At 46.5% G+C, this 18,638-nt stretch overlaps 1 protein-coding gene across 1 annotated transcript in view; it reads right to left on the reverse strand.

Moving 5' to 3' along the window:
• The window catches only part of LOC141108955 (uncharacterized), a 108,796-nt gene that overhangs the window by 18,903 nt on the left and 71,255 nt on the right, over positions 1-18,638 (reverse strand). The window contains exons 14-19 of the mRNA XM_073600914.1: positions 16,832-17,905; positions 13,924-14,689; positions 8,297-9,195; positions 6,062-7,555; positions 1,028-1,304; positions 34-918 (exon numbers count right to left, since the gene is read on the reverse strand). Coding sequence (XP_073457015.1) covers positions 34-918; positions 1,028-1,304; positions 6,062-7,555; positions 8,297-9,195; positions 13,924-14,689; positions 16,832-17,905 — 5,395 coding nt within the window. The remainder of the gene's footprint in view (positions 1-33; positions 919-1,027; positions 1,305-6,061; positions 7,556-8,296; positions 9,196-13,923; positions 14,690-16,831; positions 17,906-18,638) is intronic.

Consider the following 18,638-nt stretch of genomic DNA (forward strand, 5'->3'; position numbering starts at 1 on the left):
GGGCGGCAGTAGTAGTTGGTGCTTCTGTAGTACTTGGCGCTGTAGAAGTAGTAGGTGCTTTTGGAGTAGTTGGCTCTGCAGTAGTAGTTGGTGCTGCTGTAGTTGTTGGGGCTTCAGTAGTAGTTGGTGCTGCTGTAGTGGTTAGGGCTGAAGTAGTAGTTGGTGCTTCTGTAGTAGTTGGCACTGCAGTAGTAGGCGCTGCAGTAGTAGTTTTTGCCTCTGTAGTAGTTGGTGCTTCTGTAGTGATTTTAGCTGCAGTGGTAGTTGTTGCTTCTGTAGTAGTTGGTGCTTCTGTAGTGGTTGGGGCTGCAGTTGTAGTTGGTGCTTCTGTAGTAGTTGGCGTTTCTGTAGTAGTTGGCTCTGCAGTAGTAGTTGGTGCTTCTGTAGTGATTGGAGCTGTAGTGGTAGTTGTTGCTTCTGTAGTAGTTGGTGCTTCTGTAGTTGTTGGGGCTGCAATAGTAGTTGGTGCTTCTGTAGTAGTTGGCGCTGAAGTAGTAGTTGGTGCTTCTGTAGTAGTTGGCGCTGCAGTAGTAATTGGTGCAGCTGTAGTGGTTGGGGCTGCAGTAGTAGTTGGTGCTTCTGTAGTAGTTGGCACTGCAGTAGTAGTTGGTGCTGCTGTAGTGGTTGGCTCTGCAGTAGTAGTTGATGCTTCTGTAGTAGTTGGTGCTGCAGTAGTAGTTGGTGCTGCTGTAGTGGTTGGGGCTGCAGTAGTAGTTGGTGCTTCTGTAGTTGTTGGGGCTGCAGTGGTAATTGGTGCTTCTGTAGTAGTTGGCGCTGCAGTAGTAGTTGGTGCTTCTATAGTAGTTGGCGCTGCAGTAGTAGTTGGTGCTTCTGTAGTAGTTGGCGCTGCAGTAGTAATTGGTGCAGCTGTAGTGGTTGGGGCTGCAGTAGTAGTTGGTGCTTCTGTAGTAGTTGGCGCTGCAGTAGTAGTTGGTGCTTCTGTAGTAGTTGGCGCTGCAGTAGTAATTGGTGCAGCTGGAGTGGTTGGGGCTGCAGTAGTAGTTGGTGCTTCTGTAGTAGTTGGCACTGCAGTAGTAGTTGGTGCTGCTGTAGTGGTTGGCTCTGCAGTAGTAGTTGATGCTTCTGTAGTAGTTGGTGCTGCAGTAGTAGTTGGTGCTGCTGTAGTGGTTGGGGCTGCAGTAGTAGTTGGTGCTGCTGTAGTGGTTGGGGCTGCAGTTGTAGTTGGTGCTTCTGTAGTTGTTGGAGCTGCTGTGGTAGTTGGGACTGCAGTAGTAGTTGGTATTTCTATGGTAGTTGTTGCTGCAGTAGTAGGGAGTGCTGCAGTAGTAGTTGGTGCTTCTGTACTAGTTGGTGCTGCAGTAGTAGTTGGTGCTTCTATAGTAGTTGGAGCTGCAGTAGTAGTTGGTGCTTCTGTAGTGATTGGGGCTGAAGTGGTAGTTGGTGCTTCTGTATTAGTTGGTGCTTCTGTAGTAGTTGGCGCTTCTGTAGTAGTTGGCTCTGCAGTAGTAGTTGGTGCTTCTGTAGTGATTGGAGCTGCAGTGGTAGTTGCTTCTGTAGTAGTTGGTGCTTCTGTAGTTGTTGGGGCTGCAGTAAGAGTTGGTGCTTCTGTAGTAGTTGGCGCTGCAGTAGTAGTTGGTGCTTCTGTAGTAGTTGGCACTGTAGTAGTAGTTGGTGCTTCTGTAGTAGTTGGCGCTGTAGTAGTAGTTGGCGCTGCAGTAGTAGTTGGTGCTTCTGTAGTAGTTGGCGCTGTAGTAGTAGTTGGTGCTTCTGTAGTAGTTGGCGCTGTAGTAGTAGTTGGTGCTTCTGTAGTAGTTGGCGCTGCAGTAGTAGTTGGTGCTTCTGTAGTGATTGGGGCTGAAGTGGTAGTTGGTGCTTCTGTAATAGTTGGCGCTTCTGTAGTAGTTGGCTCTGCAGTAGTAGTTGGTGCTTCTGTAGTGATTGGAGCTGCAGTGGTAGTTGTTGCTTCTGTAGTAGTTGGTGCTTCTGTAGTGGTTGGGGCTGCAGTTGTAGTTGGAGCTTCTGTAGTAGTTGACGCTTCTGTAGTAGTTGGCTCTGCAGTAGTAGTTTGTGCTTCTGTAGTGATTGGAGCTGCAGTGGTAGTTGTTGCTTCTGTAGAAGTTGGTGCTTCTGTAGTTGTTGGGGCTGCAATAGTAGTTGGTGCTTCTGTAGTAGTTGGCGCTGCAGTAGTAGTTGGTGCTTCTGTAGTAGTTGGCGCTGCAGTAGTAGTTGGTGCTGCTGTAGTGGTTGGCTCTGCAGTAGTAGTTGATGCTTCTGTAGTAGTTGGTGCTGCAGTAGTAGTTGGTGCTGCTGTAGTGGTTGGGGCTGCAGTAGTAGTTGGTGCTGCTGTAGTGGTTGGGGCTGCAGTTGTAGTTGGTGCTTCTGTAGTTGTTGGAGCTGCTGTGGTAGTTGGGACTGCAGTAGTAGTTGGTATTTCTATGGTAGTTGTTGCTGCAGTAGTAGGGAGTGCTGCAGTAGTAGTTGGTGCTTCTGTACTAGTTGGTGCTGCAGTAGTAGTTGGTGCTTCTATAGTAGTTGGAGCTGCAGTAGTAGTTGGTGCTTCTGTAGTGATTGGGGCTGAAGTGGTAGTTGGTGCTTCTGTATTAGTTGGTGCTTCTGTAGTAGTTGGCGCTTCTGTAGTAGTTGGCTCTGCAGTAGTAGTTGGTGCTTCTGTAGTGATTGGAGCTGCAGTGGTAGTTGCTTCTGTAGTAGTTGGTGCTTCTGTAGTTGTTGGGGCTGCAGTAAGAGTTGGTGCTTCTGTAGTAGTTGGCGCTGCAGTAGTAGTTGGTGCTTCTGTAGTAGTTGGCACTGTAGTAGTAGTTGGTGCTTCTGTAGTAGTTGGCGCTGTAGTAGTAGTTGGCGCTGCAGTAGTAGTTGGTGCTTCTGTAGTAGTTGGCGCTGTAGTAGTAGTTGGTGCTTCTGTAGTAGTTGGCGCTGTAGTAGTAGTTGGTGCTTCTGTAGTAGTTGGCGCTGCAGTAGTAGTTGGTGCTTCTGTAGTGATTGGGGCTGATGTGGTAGTTGGTGCTTCTGTAATAGTTGGCGCTTCTGTAGTAGTTGGCTCTGCAGTAGTAGTTGGTGCTTCTGTAGTGATTGAAGCTGCAGTGGTAGTTGTTGCTTCTGTAGTAGTTGGTGCTTCTGTAGTGGTTGGGGCTGCAGTTGTAGTTGGAGCTTCTGTAGTAGTTGACGCTTCTGTAGTAGTTGGCTCTGCAGTAGTAGTTTGTGCTTCTGTAGTGATTGGAGCTGCAGTGGTAGTTGTTGCTTCTGTAGAAGTTGGTGCTTCTGTAGTTGTTGGGGCTGCAATAGTAGTTGGTGCTTCTGTAGTAGTTGGCGCTGCAGTAGTAGTTGGTGCTTCTGTAGTAGTTGGCGCTGCAGTAGTAGTTGGTGCTTCTGTAGTAGTTGGCGCTGCAGTAGTAGTTGGTGCTTCTGTAGTAGTTGGCGCTGCAGTATTAGTTGCTGCTTCTGTAGTAGTTGGCGCTGTAGTAGTAGTTGGTGCTTCTGTAGTAGTTGGCGTTGCAGTAGTAGTTGGTGCTTCAGTAGTAGTTGGCGCTGCAGTAGTAGTTGGTGCTTCTGTAGTGATTGGGGCTGAAGTGGTAGTTGGTGCTTCTGTAGTAGTTGGTGCCTCTGTAGTAGTTGGCGCTTCTGTAGTAGTTGGCTCTGCAGTAGTAGTTGGTGCTTCTGTAGTGATTGGAGCTGCAGTGGTAGTTGTTGCTTCTGTAGTAGTTGGTGCTTCTGTAGTGGTTGGGGCTGCAGTTGTAGTTGGAGCGTCTGTAGTAGTTGGCGCTTCTGTAGTAGTTGGCTCTGCAGTAGTAGTTGGTGCTTCTGTAGTGATTGGAGCTGTAGTGGTAGTTGGTGCTTCTGTAGTAGTTGGCGCTTCTGTAGTAGTTGGCTCTGCAGTAGTAGTTTGTGCTTCTGTAGTGATTGGAGCTGCAATGGTAGTTGTTGCTTCTCTGGTAGTTGGTGCTTCTGTAGTTGTTGGGGCTGCAATAGTAGTTGGTGCTTCTGTAGTAGTTGGCACTGCAATAGTAGTTGGTGCTTCTATAGTAGTTGGCGCTGCAGTAGTAGTTGGTGCTTCTGTAGTAGTTGGCGCTACAGTAGTAGTTGGTGCTTCTGTAGTAGTTGGCGCTGTAGTAGTAGTTGGTGCTTCTGTAGTAGTTGGCGTTGCAGTAGTAGTTGGTGCTTCAGTAGTAGTTGGCGCTGCAGTAGTAGTTGGTGCTTCTGTAGTGATTGGGGCTGTAGTAGTAGTTGGTGCTTCTGTAGTAGTTTGCGCTTCTGTAGTAGTTGGCTCTGCAGTAGTAGTTTGTGCTTCTGTAGTGATTGGAGCTGCAGTGGTAGTTGTTGGTTCTGTAGTAGTTGGTGCTTCTGTAGTTGTTGGGGCTGCAATAGTAGTTGATGCTTCTGTAGTAGTTGGTGCTTCTGTAGTAGTTGGCGCTTCTGTAGTACTTGGCTCTGCAGTAGTAGTTGGTGCTTCTGTAGTGATTGGAGCTGCAGTGGTAGTTGTTGCTTCTGTAGTAGTTGGTGCTTCTGTAGTGGTTGGGGCTGCAGTTGTAGTTGGAGCTTCTGTAGTAGTTGGCGCTTCTGTAGTAGTTGGCTCTGCTGTAGTAGTTGGTGCTTCTGTAGTGATTGGAGCTGTAGTGGTAGTTGGTGCTTCTGTAGTAGTTGGCGCTTCTGTAGTAGTTGGCTCTGCAGTAGTAGTTTGTGCTTCTGTAGTGATTGGAGCTGCAATGGTAGTTGTTGCTTCTCTGGTAGTTGGTGCTTCTGTAGTTGTTGGGGCTGCAATAGTAGTTGGTGCTTCTGTAGTAGTTGGCACTGCAGTAGTAGTTGGTGCTTCTATAGTAGTTGGCGCTGCAGTAGTAGTTGGTGCTTCTGTAGTAGTTGGCGCTACAGTAGTAGTTGGTGCTTCTGTAGTAGTTGGCGCTGTAGTAGTAGTTGGTGCTTCTGTAGTAGTTGGCGTTGCAGTAGTAGTTGGTGCTTCAGTAGTAGTTGGCGCTGCAGTAGTAGTTGGTGCTTCTGTAGTGATTGGGGCTGTAGTAGTAGTTGGTGCTTCTGTAGTAGTTTGCGCTTCTGTAGTAGTTGGCTCTGCAGTAGTAGTTTGTGCTTCTGTAGTGATTGGAGCTGCAGTGGTAGTTGTTGGTTCTGTAGTAGTTGGTGCTTCTGTAGTTGTTGGGGCTGCAATAGTAGTTGATGCTTCTGTAGTAGTTGGTGCTTCTGTAGTAGTTGGCGCTTCTGTAGTACTTGGCTCTGCAGTAGTAGTTGGTGCTTCTGTAGTGATTGGAGCTGCAGTGGTAGTTGTTGCTTCTGTAGTAGTTGGTGCTTCTGTAGTGGTTGGGGCTGCAGTTGTAGTTGGAGCTTCTGTAGTAGTTGGCGCTTCTGTAGTAGTTGGCTCTGCTGTAGTAGTTGGTGCTTCTGTAGTGATTGGAGCTGTAGTGGTAGTTGGTGCTTCTGTAGTAGTTGGCGCTTCTGTAGTAGTTGGCTCTGCAGTAGTAGTTTGTGCTTCTGTAGTGATTGGAGCTGCAGTGGTAGTTGTTGCTTCTGTAGTAGTTGGTGCTTCTGTAGTTGTTGGGGCTGCAGTAGTAGTTGTTGCTTCTGTAGTAGTTGGCGCTGCAGTAGTAGTTGGTGCTTCTGTAGTAGTTGGCGCTGCAGTAGTAGTTGGTGCTTCTGTAGTAGTTGGCGCTGGAGTAGTAGGTGGTGCTTCTGTAGTAGTTGGCGCTGCAGTAGTAGTTGGTGCTTCTGTAGTAGTTGGCGCTGTAGTAGTAGTTGGTGCTTCTGTAGTAGTTGGCGCTGCAGTTGTAGTCGGTGCTTCAGTAGTAGTTGGCGCTGCAGTAGTAGTTGGTGCTGCTGTAGTGATTGGGGCTGAAGTGGTAGTTGGTGCTTCTGTAGTAGTTGGTGCTTCTGTAGTAGTTGGCGCTTCTGTAGTAGTTGGCTCTGCAGAAGTAGTTGGTGCTTCTGTAGTTGTTGGGGCTGCAGTAGTAGTTGGTGCTTCTGTAGTAGTTGGCGCTGCAGTAGTAGTTGGTGCTTCTGTAGTAGTTGGCACTGTAGTAGTAGTTGGTGCTTCTGTAGTAGTTGGCGCTGTAGTAGTAGTTGGTGCTTCTGTAGTAGTTGGCACTGCAGTAGTAGTTGGTGCTTCTGAAGTAGTTGGCGCTGTAGTAGTAGTTGGTGCTTCTGTAGTAGTTGGCGCTGTAGTAGTAGTTGGTGCTTCTGTAGTAGTTGGCGCTGCAGTAGTAGTTGGTGCTTCTGTAGTGATTGGGGCTGAAGTGGTAGTTGGTGCTTCTGTAGTAGTTGGCGCTTCTGTAGTAGTCGGCTCTGCAGTAGTAGTTGGTGCTTCTGTAGTGATTATAGCTGCAGTGGTAGTTGTTGCTTCTGTAGTAGTTGGTGCTTCAGTAGTAGTTGGTGTTTCTGTAGTAGTTGGTGCCTCTGTAGTAGTTGGTGCTTCAGTAGTAGTTGGTGCTTCTGTAGTAGTTGGTGCTTCAGTAGTAGTTGGTGTTTCTGTAGTAGCTGGTGCTTCTGTAGTAGTTGGTGCTTCAGTAGTAGTTGGTGTTTCTGTAGTAGTTAGTACTTCTGTAGTAGTTGGCGCTTCTGTAGTAGTTGGTGCTTCTGTAGTAGTTGGCGCTTCTGTAGTAGTTGGCGCTTCTGTAGTAGTTGGCGCTTCAGTAGTAGTTGGCGCTTCTGTAGTAGTTGGCGCTTCTGTAGTAGTTGGTGCTTCTGTAGTAGTTGGTGCTTCAGTAGTAGTTGGTGTTTCTGTAGTAGTTGGTGCCTCTGTAGTAGTCGGTGCCTCTGTAGTAGTTGGTGCTTCAGTAGTAGTTGGTGCTTCTGTAGTAGTTGGTGTTTCTGTAGTAGTTGGTGCTTCTGTAGTAGTTGGTGCTTCAGTAGTAGTTGGTGCTTCTGTAGTAGTTGGTGCTTCTGTAGTAGTTGGTGTTTCTGTAGTAGTTGGTGCTTCTGTAGTAGTTGGTGCTTCAGTAGTAGTTGGTGCTTCTGTAGTAGTTGGTGCTTCAGTAGTAGTTGGTGCTTCAGTAGTAGTTGGTGCTTCTGTAGTAGTTGATGTTTCTGTAGTAGTTGGTGCTTCTGTAGTAGTTGGTGCTTCAGTAGTAGTTGGTGTTTCTGTAGTAGTTGGTGCTTCTGTAGTAGTTGGTGCTTCAGTAGTAGTTGGTGCTTCTGTAGTAGTTGGTGCTTCAGTAGTAGTTGGTGTTTCTGTAGTAGTTGGTGCTTCTGTAGTAGTTGGTGCTTCTGTAGTAGTTGGTGTTTCTGTAGTAGTTGGTGCTTCTGTAGTAGTTGATGCTTCTGTAGTAGTTGGTGTTTCTGTAGTAGTTGGTGCTTCTGTAGTAGTTGGTGCTTCAGTAGTAGTTGGTGCTTCTGTAGTAGTTGGTGTTTCTGTAGTAGTTGGTGCTTCTGTAGTAGTTGGCGCTGCAGTAGTAGTTGGCGCTTCTGTAGTAGTTGGTGCTTCAGTAGTAGTTGGTGTTTCTGTAGTAGTTGGTGCTTCTGTAGTAGTTGGTGCTTCAGTAGTAGTTGGTGCTTCTGTAGTAGTTGGTGCTTCAGTAGTAGTTGGTGCTTCTGTAGTAGTTGGTGCTTCAGTAGTAGTTGGTGCTTCTGTAGTAGTTGGTGCTTCTGTAGTAGTTGGTGTTTCTGTAGTAGTTGGTGCTTCTGTAGTAGTTGGTGCTTCTGTAGTAGTTGGCGCTACAGTAGTAATTGGCGCTTCTGTAGTAGTTGGCGCTTCAGTAGTAGTTGGTGTTTCTGTAGTAGTTGGTGCTTCTGTAGTAGTTGGTGCTTCTGTAGTAGTTGGTGCTTCAGTAGTAGTTGGTGTTTCTGTAGTAGTTGGTGCTTCTGTAGTAGTTTGTGCTTCAGTAGTAGTTGGTGCTTCTGTAGTAGTTGGTGTTTCTGTAGTAGTTGGTGCTTCTGTAGTAGTTGGTGCTTCTGTAGTAGTTGGTGTTTCTGTAGTAGTTGGTGCTTCTGTAGTAGTTGGTGCTTCTGTAGTAGTTGGTGCTTCAGTAGTAGTTGGTGTTTCTGTAGTAGTTGGTGCTTCTGTAGTAGTTGGTGCTTCTGTAGTAGTTGGCTCTGCAGTAGTAGTTGGTGCTTCTGTAGTTGTTGGGTCTGCAGTGGTAGTTTGTCCTAAAATAGTAGTGAGGGCTGCTGTAGTAGTTGGTGCTGCTGTAGTAGTTGGCGCTGTAGTAGTAGTTGGTGCTTCTGTAGTAGTTGGTGCTTCTGTAGTAGTTGGCGCTACAGTAGTAGTTGGCGCTGCAGTAGTAGTTGGTGTTTCTGTAGTGATTGGGGCTGAAGTGGTAGTTGGTGCTTCTGTAGTAGTTGGTGCTTCTGTAGTAGTTGGTGCTTCTGTAGTAGTTGGCGCTACAGTAGTAGTTGGTGCTTCAGTAGTAGTTGGTGTTTCTGTAGAAGTTGGTGCTTCTGTAGTAGTTGGTGCTTCTGTAGTAGTTGGCGCTTCTGTAGTAGTTGGCGCTTCTGTAGTAGTTGGTGCTTCTGTAGTAGTTGGCGCTTCTGTAGTAGTTGGTGCTTCTGTAGTAGTTGGCGCTACAGTAGTAGTTGGTGCTTCAGTAGTAGTTGGTGTTTCTGTAGTAGTTGGTGCTTCTGTAGTAGATGGTGCTTCTGTAGTAGTTGGCGCTTCTGTAGTAGTTGGCTCTGCAGTAGTAGTTGGTGCTTCTGTAGTAGTTGGCGCTGCAGTAGTAGTTGGTGCTTCTGTAGTAGTTGGCGCTGCAGTAGTAGTTGGTGCTTCAGTAGTAGTTGGCGCTGCAGTAGTAGTTGGTGTTTCTGTAGTGATTGGGACTGAAGTGGTAGTTGGTGCTTCTGTAGTAGTTGGTGCTTCTGTAGTAGTTGGTGCTTCTGTAGTAGTTGGCGCTTCTGTAGTAGTTGGTGCTTCTGTAGTAGTTGGCGCTTCAGTAGTATTTGGTGTTTCTGTAGTAGTTGGTGCTTCTGTAGTAGTTGGCGCTTCTGTAGTAGTTGGCGCTTCTGTAGTAGTTGGCGCTTCTGTAGTAGTTGGTGTTTCTGTAGTAGTTGGTGCTTCTGTAGTAGTTGGTGCTTCAGTAGTAGTTGGTGCTTCTGTAGTAGTTGGTGTTTCTGTAGTAGTTGGTGCTTCTGTAGTAGTTGTTGCTTCAGTAGTAGTTGGTGCTTCTGTAGTAGTTGGTGTTTCTGTAGTAGTTGGTGCTTCTGTAGTAGTTGGTGCTTCAGTAGTAGTTGGTGCTTCTGTAGTAGTTGGTGTTTCTGTAGTAGTTGGTGCGTCTGTAGTAGTTGGTGCTTCTGTAGTAGTTGGTGCTTCAGTAGTAGTTGGTGTTTCTGTAGTAGTTGGTGCTTCTGTATTAGTTGGTGCTTCTGTAGTAGTTGGCTCTGCAGTAGTAGTTGGTGCTTCTGTAGTTGTTGGGTCTGCAGTGGTAGTTTGTCCTAAAATAGTAGTGAGGGCTGCTGTAGTAGTTGGTGCTGCTGTAGTAGTTGGCGCTGTAGTAGTAGTTGGTACTTCTGTAGTAGTTGGTGCTTCTGTAGTAGTTGGCGCTACAGTAGTAGTTGGCGCTGCAGTAGTAGTTGGTGTTTCTGTAGTGATTGGGGCTGAAGTGGTAGTTGGTGCTTCTGTAGTAGTTGGTGCTTCTGTAGTAGTTGGCGCTTCTGTAGTAGTTGGTGCTTCTGTAGTAGTTGGCGCTACAGTAGTAGTTGGTGCTTCAGTAGTAGTTGGTGTTTCTGTAGTAGTTGGTGCTTCTGTAGTAGTTGGTGCTTCTGTAGTAGTTGGCGCTTCTGTAGTAGTTGGCTCTGCAGTAGTAGTTGGTGCTTCTGTAGTAGTTGGCGCTGCAGTAGTAGTTGGTGCTTCTGTAGTAGTTGGCGCTGCAGTACTAGTTGGTGCTTCAGTAGTAGTTGGCGCTGCAGTAGTAGTTGGTGTTTCTGTAGTGATTGGGGCTGAAGTGGTAGTTGGTGCTTCTGTAGTAGTTGGTGCTTCTGTAGTAGTTGGTGCTTCTGTAGTAGTTGGCGCTTCTGTAGTAGTTGGTGCTTCTGTAGTAGTTGGCGCTTCAGTATTAGTTGGTGTTTCTGTAGTAGTTGGTGCTTCTGTAGTAGTTGGCGCTTCTGTAGTAGTTGGTGCTTCTGTAGTAGTTGGCGCTTCTGTAGTAGTTGGTGCTTCTGTAGTAGTTGGCGCTTCTGTAGTAGTTGGCGCTTCTGTAGTAGTTGGCGCTTCTGTAGTAGTTGGTGCTTCTGTAGTAGTTGGCGCTTCTGTAGTAGTTGGTGCTTCTGTAGTAGTTGGTGCTTCAGTAGTAGTTGGTGTTTCTGTAGTAGTTGGTGCTTCTGTAGTAGTTGGTGCTTCAGTAGTAGTTGGTGCTTCTGTAGTAGTTGGCGCTTCTGTAGTAGATGGTGCTTCTGTAGTAGTTGGTGCTTCAGTAGTAGTTGGTGTTTCTGTAGTAGTTGGCGCTTCTGTAGTAGTTGGCGCTTCTGTAGTAGTTGGCGCTTCTGTAGTAGTTGGTGTTTCTGTAGTAGTTGGCGCTTCTGTAGTAGTTGGTGCTTCTGTAGTAGTTGGCGCTACAGTAGTAGTTGGTGATTCAGTAGTAGTTGGTGTTTCTGTAGTAGTTGGTGCTTCTGTAGTAGTTGGTGCTTCTGTAGTAGTTGGCGCTTCTGTAGTAGTTGGTGCTTCTGTAGTAGTTGGCGCTTCAGTATTAGTTGGTGTTTCTGTAGTAGTTGGTGCTTCTGTAGTAGTTGGCGCTTCTGTAGTAGTTGGTGCTTCTGTAGTAGTTGGCGCTTCTGTAGTAGTTGGTGCTTCTGTAGTAGTTGGCGCTTCTGTAGTAGTTGGCGCTTCTGTAGTAGTTGGCGCTTCTGTAGTAGTTGGTGCTTCTGTAGTAGTTGGCGCTTCTGTAGTAGTTGGTGCTTCTGTAGTAGTTGGTGCTTCAGTAGTAGTTGGTGTTTCTGTAGTAGTTGGTGCTTCTGTAGTAGTTGGTGCTTCAGTAGTAGTTGGTGCTTCTGTAGTAGTTGGCGCTTCTGTAGTAGATGGTGCTTCTGTAGTAGTTGGTGCTTCAGTAGTAGTTGGTGTTTCTGTAGTAGTTGGCGCTTCTGTAGTAGTTGGCGCTTCTGTAGTAGTTGGCGCTTCTGTAGTAGTTGGTGTTTCTGTAGTAGTTGGTGCTTCTGTAGTAGTTGGTGCTTCTGTAGTAGTTGGCGCTTCTGTAGTAGTTGGTGCTTCTGTAGTAGTTGGCGCTTCTGTAGTAGTTGGTGCTTCTGTAGTAGTTGGTGCTTCAGTAGTAGTTGGTGCTTCTGTAGTAGTTGGCGCTTCTGTAGTAGTTGGTGCTTCTGTAGTAGTTGGTGCTTCTGTAGTAGTTGGCGCTACAGTAGTAGTTGGTGCTTCAGTAGTAGTTGGTGTTTCTGTAGTAGTTGGTGCTTCTGTAGTAGTTGGTGCTTCTGTAGTAGTTGGTGCTTCTGTAGTAGTTGGCGCTTCTGTAGTAGTTGGCTCTGCAGTAGTAGTTGGTGCTTCTGTAGTAGTTGGCGCTGCAGTAGTAGTTGGTGCTTCAGTAGTAGTTGGCGCTGCAGTAGTAGTTTGTGTTTCTGTAGTGATTGGGGCTGAAGTGGTAGTTGGTGCTTCTGTAGTAGTTGGTGCTTCTGTAGTAGTTGGCGCTTCTGTAGTAGTTGGTGCTTCTGTAGTAGTTGGCGCTACAGTAGTAGTTGGCGCTGCAGTAGTAGTTGGTGTTTCTGTAGTGATTGGGGCTGAAGTGGTAGTTGGCGCTTCTGTAATAGTTGGTGCTTCTGTAGTAGTTGGCGCTTCTGTAGTAGTTGGTGCTTCTGTAGTAGTTGGCGCTTCTGTAGTAGTTGGTGCTTCTGTAGTAGTTGGTGCTTCAGTAGTAGTTGGTGCTTCTGTAGTAGTTGGCGCTTCTGTAGTAGTTGGCGCTTCTGTAGTAGTTGGTGCTTCAGTAGTAGTTGGTGTTTCTGTAGTAGTTGGTGCTTCTGTAGTAGTTGGTGCTTCAGTAGTAGTTGGTGCTTCTGTAGTAGTTGGCGCTTCTGTAGTAGTTGGTGCTTCTGTAGTAGTTGGTGCTTCAGTAGTAGTTGGTGTTTCTGTAGTAGTTGGTGTTTCTGTAGTAGTTGGTGCTTCTGTAGTAGTTGGCGCTTCTGTAGTAGTTGGCGCTTCTGTAGTAGTTGGTGTTTCTGTAGTAGTTGGTGCTTCTGTAGTAGTTGGCGCTTCTGTAGTAGTTGGTGCTTCTGTAGTAGTTGGCGCTTCTGTAGTAGTTGGCGCTTCTGTAGTAGTTGGTGCTTCTGTAGTAGTTGGTGCTTCAGTAGTAGTTGGCGCTTCTGTAGTAGTTGGCGCTTCAGTAGTAGTTGGCGTTTCTGTAGTAGTTGGAGCTTCTGTAGTAGTTGGTGCTTCTGTAGTAGTTGGTGTTTCTGTAGTAGTTGGTGCTTCTGTAGTAGTTGGTGCTTCAGTAGTAGTTGGTGCTTCTGTAGTAGTTGGTGTTTCTGTAGTAGTTGGTGTTTCTGTAGTAGTTGGTGCTTCAGTAGTAGTTGGTGCTTCTGTAGTAGTTGGTGCTTCTGTAGTAGTTGGCTCTGCAGTAGTAGTTGGTGCTTCTGTAGTAGTTGGCGCTGCAGTAGTAGTTGGTGCTTCTGTAGTAGTTGGCGCTGCAGTACTAGTTGGTGCTTCAGTAGTAGTTGGCGCTGCAGTAGTAGTTGGTGTTTCTGTAGTGATTGGGGCTGAAGTGGTAGTTGGTGCTTCTGTAGTAGTTGGTGCTTCTGTAGTAGTTGGTGCTTCTGTAGTAGTTGGCGCTTCTGTAGTAGTTGGTGCTTCTGTAGTAGTTGGCGCTTCAGTATTAGTTGGTGTTTCTGTAGTAGTTGGTGCTTCTGTAGTAGTTGGCGCTTCTGTAGTAGTTGGTGCTTCTGTAGTAGTTGGCGCTTCTGTAGTAGTTGGTGCTTCTGTAGTAGTTGGCGCTTCTGTAGTAGTTGGCGCTTCTGTAGTAGTTGGCGCTTCTGTAGTAGTTGGTGCTTCTGTAGTAGTTGGCGCTTCTGTAGTAGTTGGTGCTTCTGTAGTAGTTGGTGCTTCAGTAGTAGTTGGTGTTTCTGTAGTAGTTGGTGCTTCTGTAGTAGTTGGTGCTTCAGTAGTAGTTGGTGCTTCTGTAGTAGTTGGCGCTTCTGTAGTAGATGGTGCTTCTGTAGTAGTTGGTGCTTCAGTAGTAGTTGGTGTTTCTGTAGTAGTTGGCGCTTCTGTAGTAGTTGGCGCTTCTGTAGTAGTTGGCGCTTCTGTAGTAGTTGGTGTTTCTGTAGTAGTTGGTGCTTCTGTAGTAGTTGGTGCTTCTGTAGTAGTTGGCGCTGCTGTAGTAGTTGGTGCTTCTGTAGTAGTTGGCGCTTCTGTAGTAGTTGGTGCTTCTGTAGTAGTTGGTGCTTCAGTAGTAGTTGGTGCTTCTGTAGTAGTTGGCGCTTCTGTAGTAGTTGGTGCTTCTGTAGTAGTTGGTGCTTCTGTAGTAGTTGGCGCTACAGTAGTAGTTGGTGCTTCAGTAGTAGTTGGTGTTTCTGTAGTAGTTGGTGCTTCTGTAGTAGTTGGTGCTTCTGTAGTAGTTGGTGCTTCTGTAGTAGTTGGCGCTTCTGTAGTAGTTGGCTCTGCAGTAGTAGTTGGTGCTTCTGTAGTAGTTGGCGCTGCAGTAGTAGTTGGTGCTTCAGTAGTAGTTGGCGCTGCAGTAGTAGTTTGTGTTTCTGTAGTGATTGGGGCTGAAGTGGTAGTTGGTGCTTCTGTAGTAGTTGGTGCTTCTGTAGTAGTTGGCGCTTCTGTAGTAGTTGGTGCTTCTGTAGTAGTTGGCGCTACAGTAGTAGTTGGCGCTGCAGTAGTAGTTGGTGTTTCTGTAGTGATTGGGGCTGAAGTGGTAGTTGGCGCTTCTGTAATAGTTGGTGCTTCTGTAGTAGTTGGCGCTTCTGTAGTAGTTGGTGCTTCTGTAGTAGTTGGCGCTTCTGTAGTAGTTGGTGCTTCTGTAGTAGTTGGTGCTTCAGTAGTAGTTGGTGCTTCTGTAGTAGTTGGCGCTTCTGTAGTAGTTGGCGCTTCTGTAGTAGTTGGTGCTTCAGTAGTAGTTGGTGTTTCTGTAGTAGTTGGTGCTTCTGTAGTAGTTGGTGCTTCAGTAGTAGTTGGTGCTTCTGTAGTAGTTGGCGCTTCTGTAGTAGTTGGTGCTTCTGTAGTAGTTGGTGCTTCAGTAGTAGTTGGTGTTTCTGTAGTAGTTGGTGCTTCTGTAGTAGTTGGCGCTTCTGTAGTAGTTGGCGCTTCTGTAGTAGTTGGTGTTTCTGTAGTAGTTGGTGCTTCTGTAGTAGTTGGCGCTTCTGTAGTAGTTGGTGCTTCTGTAGTAGTTGGCGCTTCTGTAGTAGTTGGCGCTTCTGTAGTAGTTGGTGCTTCTGTAGTAGTTGGTGCTTCAGTAGTAGTTGGCGCTTCTGTAGTAGTTGGCGCTTCAGTAGTAGTTGGCGTTTCTGTAGTAGTTGGAGCTTCTGTAGTAGTTGGTGCTTCTGTAGTAGTTGGTGTTTCTGTAGTAGTTGGTGCTTCTGTAGTAGTTGGTGCTTCAGTAGTAGTTGGTGCTTCTGTAGTAGTTGGTGTTTCTGTAGTAGTTGGTGTTTCTGTAGTAGTTGGTGCTTCAGTAGTAGTTGGTGCTTCTGTAGTAGTTGGTGCTTCTGTAGTAGTTGGTGTTTCTGTAGTAGTTGGTGCTTCTGTAGTAGTTGGTGCTTCAGTAGTAGTTGGTGCTTCTGTAGTAGTTGGCGCTGCAGTAGTAGTTGGTGCTTCAGTAGTAGTTGGGGCTGCAGTAGTAGTTGGTGTTTCTGTAGTGATTGGGGCTGAAGTGGTAGTTGGTGCTTCTGTAGTAGTTGGTGCTTCTGTAGTAGTTGGTGCTTCTGTAGTAGTTGGCGCTACAGTAGTAGTTGGCGCTGCAGTAGTAGTTGGTGTTTCTGTAGTGATTGGGGCTGAAGTGGTAGTTGGCGCTTCTGTAATAGTTGGTGCTTCTGTAGTAGTTGGCGCTTCTGTAGTAGTTGGTGCTTCTGTAGTAGTTGGCGCTTCTGTAGTAGTTGGTGCTTCTGTAATAGTTGGTGCTTCAGTAGTAGTTGGTGCTTCTGTAGTAGTTGGCGCTTCTGTAGTAGTTGGCGCTTCTGTAGTAGTTGGTGCTTCAGTAGTAGTTGGTGTTTCTGTAGTAGTTGGTGCTTCTGTAGTAGTTGGTGCTTCAGTAGTAGTTGGTGCTTCTGTAGTAGTTGGCGCTTCTGTAGTAGTTGGTGCTTCTGTAGTAGTTGGTGCTTCAGTAGTAGTTGGTGTTTCTGTAGTAGTTGGTGTTTCTGTAGTAGTTGGTGCTTCTGTAGTAGTTGGGTCTGCAGTAGTAGTTGGTGCTTCTGTAGTAGTTGGTGCTTCTGTAGTTGTTGGGTCTGCAGTAGTAGTTGGTGCTTTTGTAGTAGTTGGTGCTTCTGTAGTAGTTGGTGCTTCTGTAGTAGTTGGCTCTGCAGTAGTAGTTGGTGCTTCTGTAGTTGTTGGGTCTGCAGTAGTAGTTGGTGCTTCTGTAGTAGTTGGCGCTTCTGTAGTAGTTGGCGCTTCTGTAGTAGTTGGTGCTTCTGTAGTAGTTGGCGCTACAGTAGTAGTTGGCGCTGCAGTAGTAGTTGGTGTTTCTGTAGTGATTGGGGCTGAAGTGGTAGTTGGCGCTTCTGTAATAGTTGGTGCTTCTGTAGTAGTTGGCGCTTCTGTAGTAGTTGGTGCTTCTGTAGTAGTTGGCGCTTCTGTAGTAGTTGGTGCTTCTGTAGTAGTTGGTGCTTCAGTAGTAGTTGGCGCTTCTGTAGTAGTTGGCGCTTCTGTAGTAGTTGGTGCTTCAGTAGTAGTTGGTGTTTCTGTAGTAGTTGGTGCTTCTGTAGTAGTTGGTGCTTCAGTAGTAGTTGGTGCTTCTGTAGTAGTTGGCGCTTCTGTAGTAGTTGGTGCTTCTGTAATAGTTGGTGCTTCAGTAGTAGTTAGTGTTTCTGTAGTAGTTGGTGTTTCTGTAGTAGTTGGTGCTTCTGTAGTAGTTGGCGCTTCTGTAGTAGTTGGCGCTTCTGTAGTAGTTGGCGTTTCTGTAGTAGTTGGTGCTTCTGTAGTAGTTGGCGCTTCTGTAGTAGTTGGCGCTTCCGTAGTAGTTGGCGCTTCTGTAGTAGTTGGTGCTTCTGTAGTAGTTGGTGCTTCAGTAGTAGTTGGTGCTTCAGTAGTAGTTGGCGCTTCTGTAGTAGTTGGCGCTTCAGTAGTAGTTGGCGTTTCTGTAGTAGTTGGCGCTTCTGTAGTAGTTGGTGCTTCTGTAGTAGTTGGTGTTTCTGTAGTAGTTGGTGCTTCTGTAGTAGTTGGTGCTTCAGTAGTAGTTGGTGCTTCTGTAGTAGTTGGTGCTTCTGTAGTAGTTGGTGTTTCTGTAGTAGTTGGTGTTTCTGTAGTAGTTGGTGCTTCAGTAGTAGTTAGTGCTTCTGTAGTAGTTGGTGTTTCTGTAGTAGTTGGTGCTTCTGTAGTAGTTGGTGCTTCAGTAGTAGTTGGTGCTTCTGTAGTAGTTGGCGCTGCAGTAGTAGTTGGTGCTTCAGTAGTAGTTGGCGCTGCAGTAGTAGTTGGTGTTTCTGTAGTGATTGGGGCTGAAGTGGTAGTTGGTGCTTCTGTAGTAGTTGGTGCTTCTGTAGTAGTTGGCGCTTCTGTAGTAGTTGGTGCTTCTGTAGTAGTTGGCGCTACAGTAGTAGTTGGCGCTGCAGTAGTAGTTGGTGTTTCTGTAGTGATTGGGGCTGAAGTGGTAGTTGGCGCTTCTGTAGTAGTTGGCGCTTCTGTAGTAGTTGGTGCTTCTGTAGTAGTTGGCGCTTCTGTAGTAGTTGGCGCTTCTGTAATAGTTGGTGCTTCAGTAGTAGTTGGTGCTTCTGTAGTAGTTGGCGCTTCTGTAGTAGTTGGCGCTTCTGTAGTAGTTGGTGCTTCAGTAGTAGTTGGTGTTTCTGTAGTAGTTGGTGCTTCTGTAGTAGTTGGTGCTTCAGTAGTAGTTGGCGCTTCTGTAGTAGTTGGCGCTTCAGTAGTAGTTGGCGTTTCTGTAGTAGTTGGAGCTTCTGTAGTAGTTGGTGCTTCTGTAGTAGTTGGTGTTTCTGTAGTAGTTGGTGCTTCTGTAGTAGTTGGTGCTTCAGTAGTAGTTGGTGCTTCTGTAGTAGTTGGTGCTTCTGTAGTAGTTGGTGTTTCTGTAGTAGTTGGTGTTTCTGTAGTAGTTGGTGCTTCAGTAGTAGTTGGTGCTTCTGTAGTAGTTGGTGTTTCTGTAGTAGTTGGTGCTTCTGTAGTAGTTGTTGCTTCAGTAGTAGTTGGTGCTTCTGTAGTAGTTGGCGCTGCAGTAGTAGTTGGTGCTTCAGTAGTAGTTGGCGCTGCAGTAGTAGTTGGTGTTTCTGTAGTGATTGGGGCTGAAGTGGTAGTTGGTGCTTCTGTAGTAGTTGGTGCTTCTGTAGTAGTTGGCGCTTCTGTAGTAGTTGGTGCTTCTGTAGTAGTTGGCGCTACAGTAGTAGTTGGCGCTGCAGTAGTAGTTGGTGTTTCTGTAGTGATTGGGGCTGAAGTGGTAGTTGGCGCTTCTGTAATAGTTGGTGCTTCTGTAGTAGTTGGCGCTTCTGTAGTAGTTGGTGCTTCTGTAGTAGTTGGCGCTTCTGTAGTAGTTGGTGCTTCTGTAATAGTTGGTGCTTCAGTAGTAGTTGGTGCTTCTGTAGTAGTTGGCGCTTCTGTAGTAGTTGGCGCTTCTGTAGTAGTTGGTGCTTCAGTAGTAGTTGGTGTTTCTGTAGTAGTTGGTGCTTCAGTAGTAGTTGGTGCTTCTGTAGTAGTTGGCGCTTCTGTAGTAGTTGGTGCTTCTGTAGTAGTTGGTGCTTCAGTAGTAGTTGGTGTTTCTGTAGTAGTTGGTGTTTCTGTAGTAGTTGGTGCTTCTGTAGTAGTTGGCGCTTCTGTAGTAGTTGGCGCTTCTGTAGTAGTTGGTGTTTCTGTAGTAGTTGGCGCTTCTTTAGTAGTTGGCGCTTCTGTAGTAGTTGGCGCTTCTGTAGTAGTTGGCGCCTCTGTAGTAGTTGGTGCTTCTGTAGTAGTTGGTGCTTCAGTAGTAGTTGGTGCTTCAGTAGTAGTTGGCGCTTCTGTAGTAGTTGGCGCTTCAGTAGTAGTTGGCGTTTCTGTAGTAGTTGGCGCTTCTGTAGTAGTTGGTGCTTCTGTAGTAGTTGGTGTTTCTGTAGTAGTTGGTGCTTCTGTAGTAGTTGGTGCTTCAGTAGTAGTTGGTGCTTCTGTAGTAGTTGGTGCTTCTGTAGTAGTTGGTGTTTCTGTAGTAGTTGGTGTTTCTGTAGTAGTTGGTGCTTCAGTAGTAGTTGGTGCTTCTGTAGTAGTTGGTGCTTCTGTAGTAGTTGGTGCTTCAGTAGTAGTTGGTGCTTCTGTAGTAGTTGGTGTTTCTGTAGTAGTTGGTGCTTCTGTAGTAGTTGGTGCTTCAGTAGTAGTTGGTGCTTCAGTAGTAGTTGGTGTTTCTGTAGTATTTGGTGCTTCTGTAGTAGTTGGGTCTGCAGTAGTAGTTGGTGCTTCTGTAGTAGTTGGTGCTTCTGTAGTTGTTGGGTCTGCAGTAGTAGTTGGTGCTTTTGTAGTAGTTGGTGCTTCTGTAGTAGTTGGTGCTTCTGTAGTAGTTGGCTCTGCAGTAGTAGTTGGTGCTTCTGTAGTTGTTGGGTCTGCAGTAGTAGTTGGTGCTTCTGTAGTAGTTGGCGCTTCTGTAGTAGTTGGCGCTTCTGTAGTAGTTGGTGCTTCTGTAGTAGTT

Source organism: Aquarana catesbeiana, linkage group LG09 (genome assembly GCF_042186555.1).
Source record: "Aquarana catesbeiana isolate 2022-GZ linkage group LG09, ASM4218655v1, whole genome shotgun sequence".
Classification (NCBI taxonomy): domain Eukaryota; kingdom Metazoa; phylum Chordata; class Amphibia; order Anura; family Ranidae; genus Aquarana; species Aquarana catesbeiana.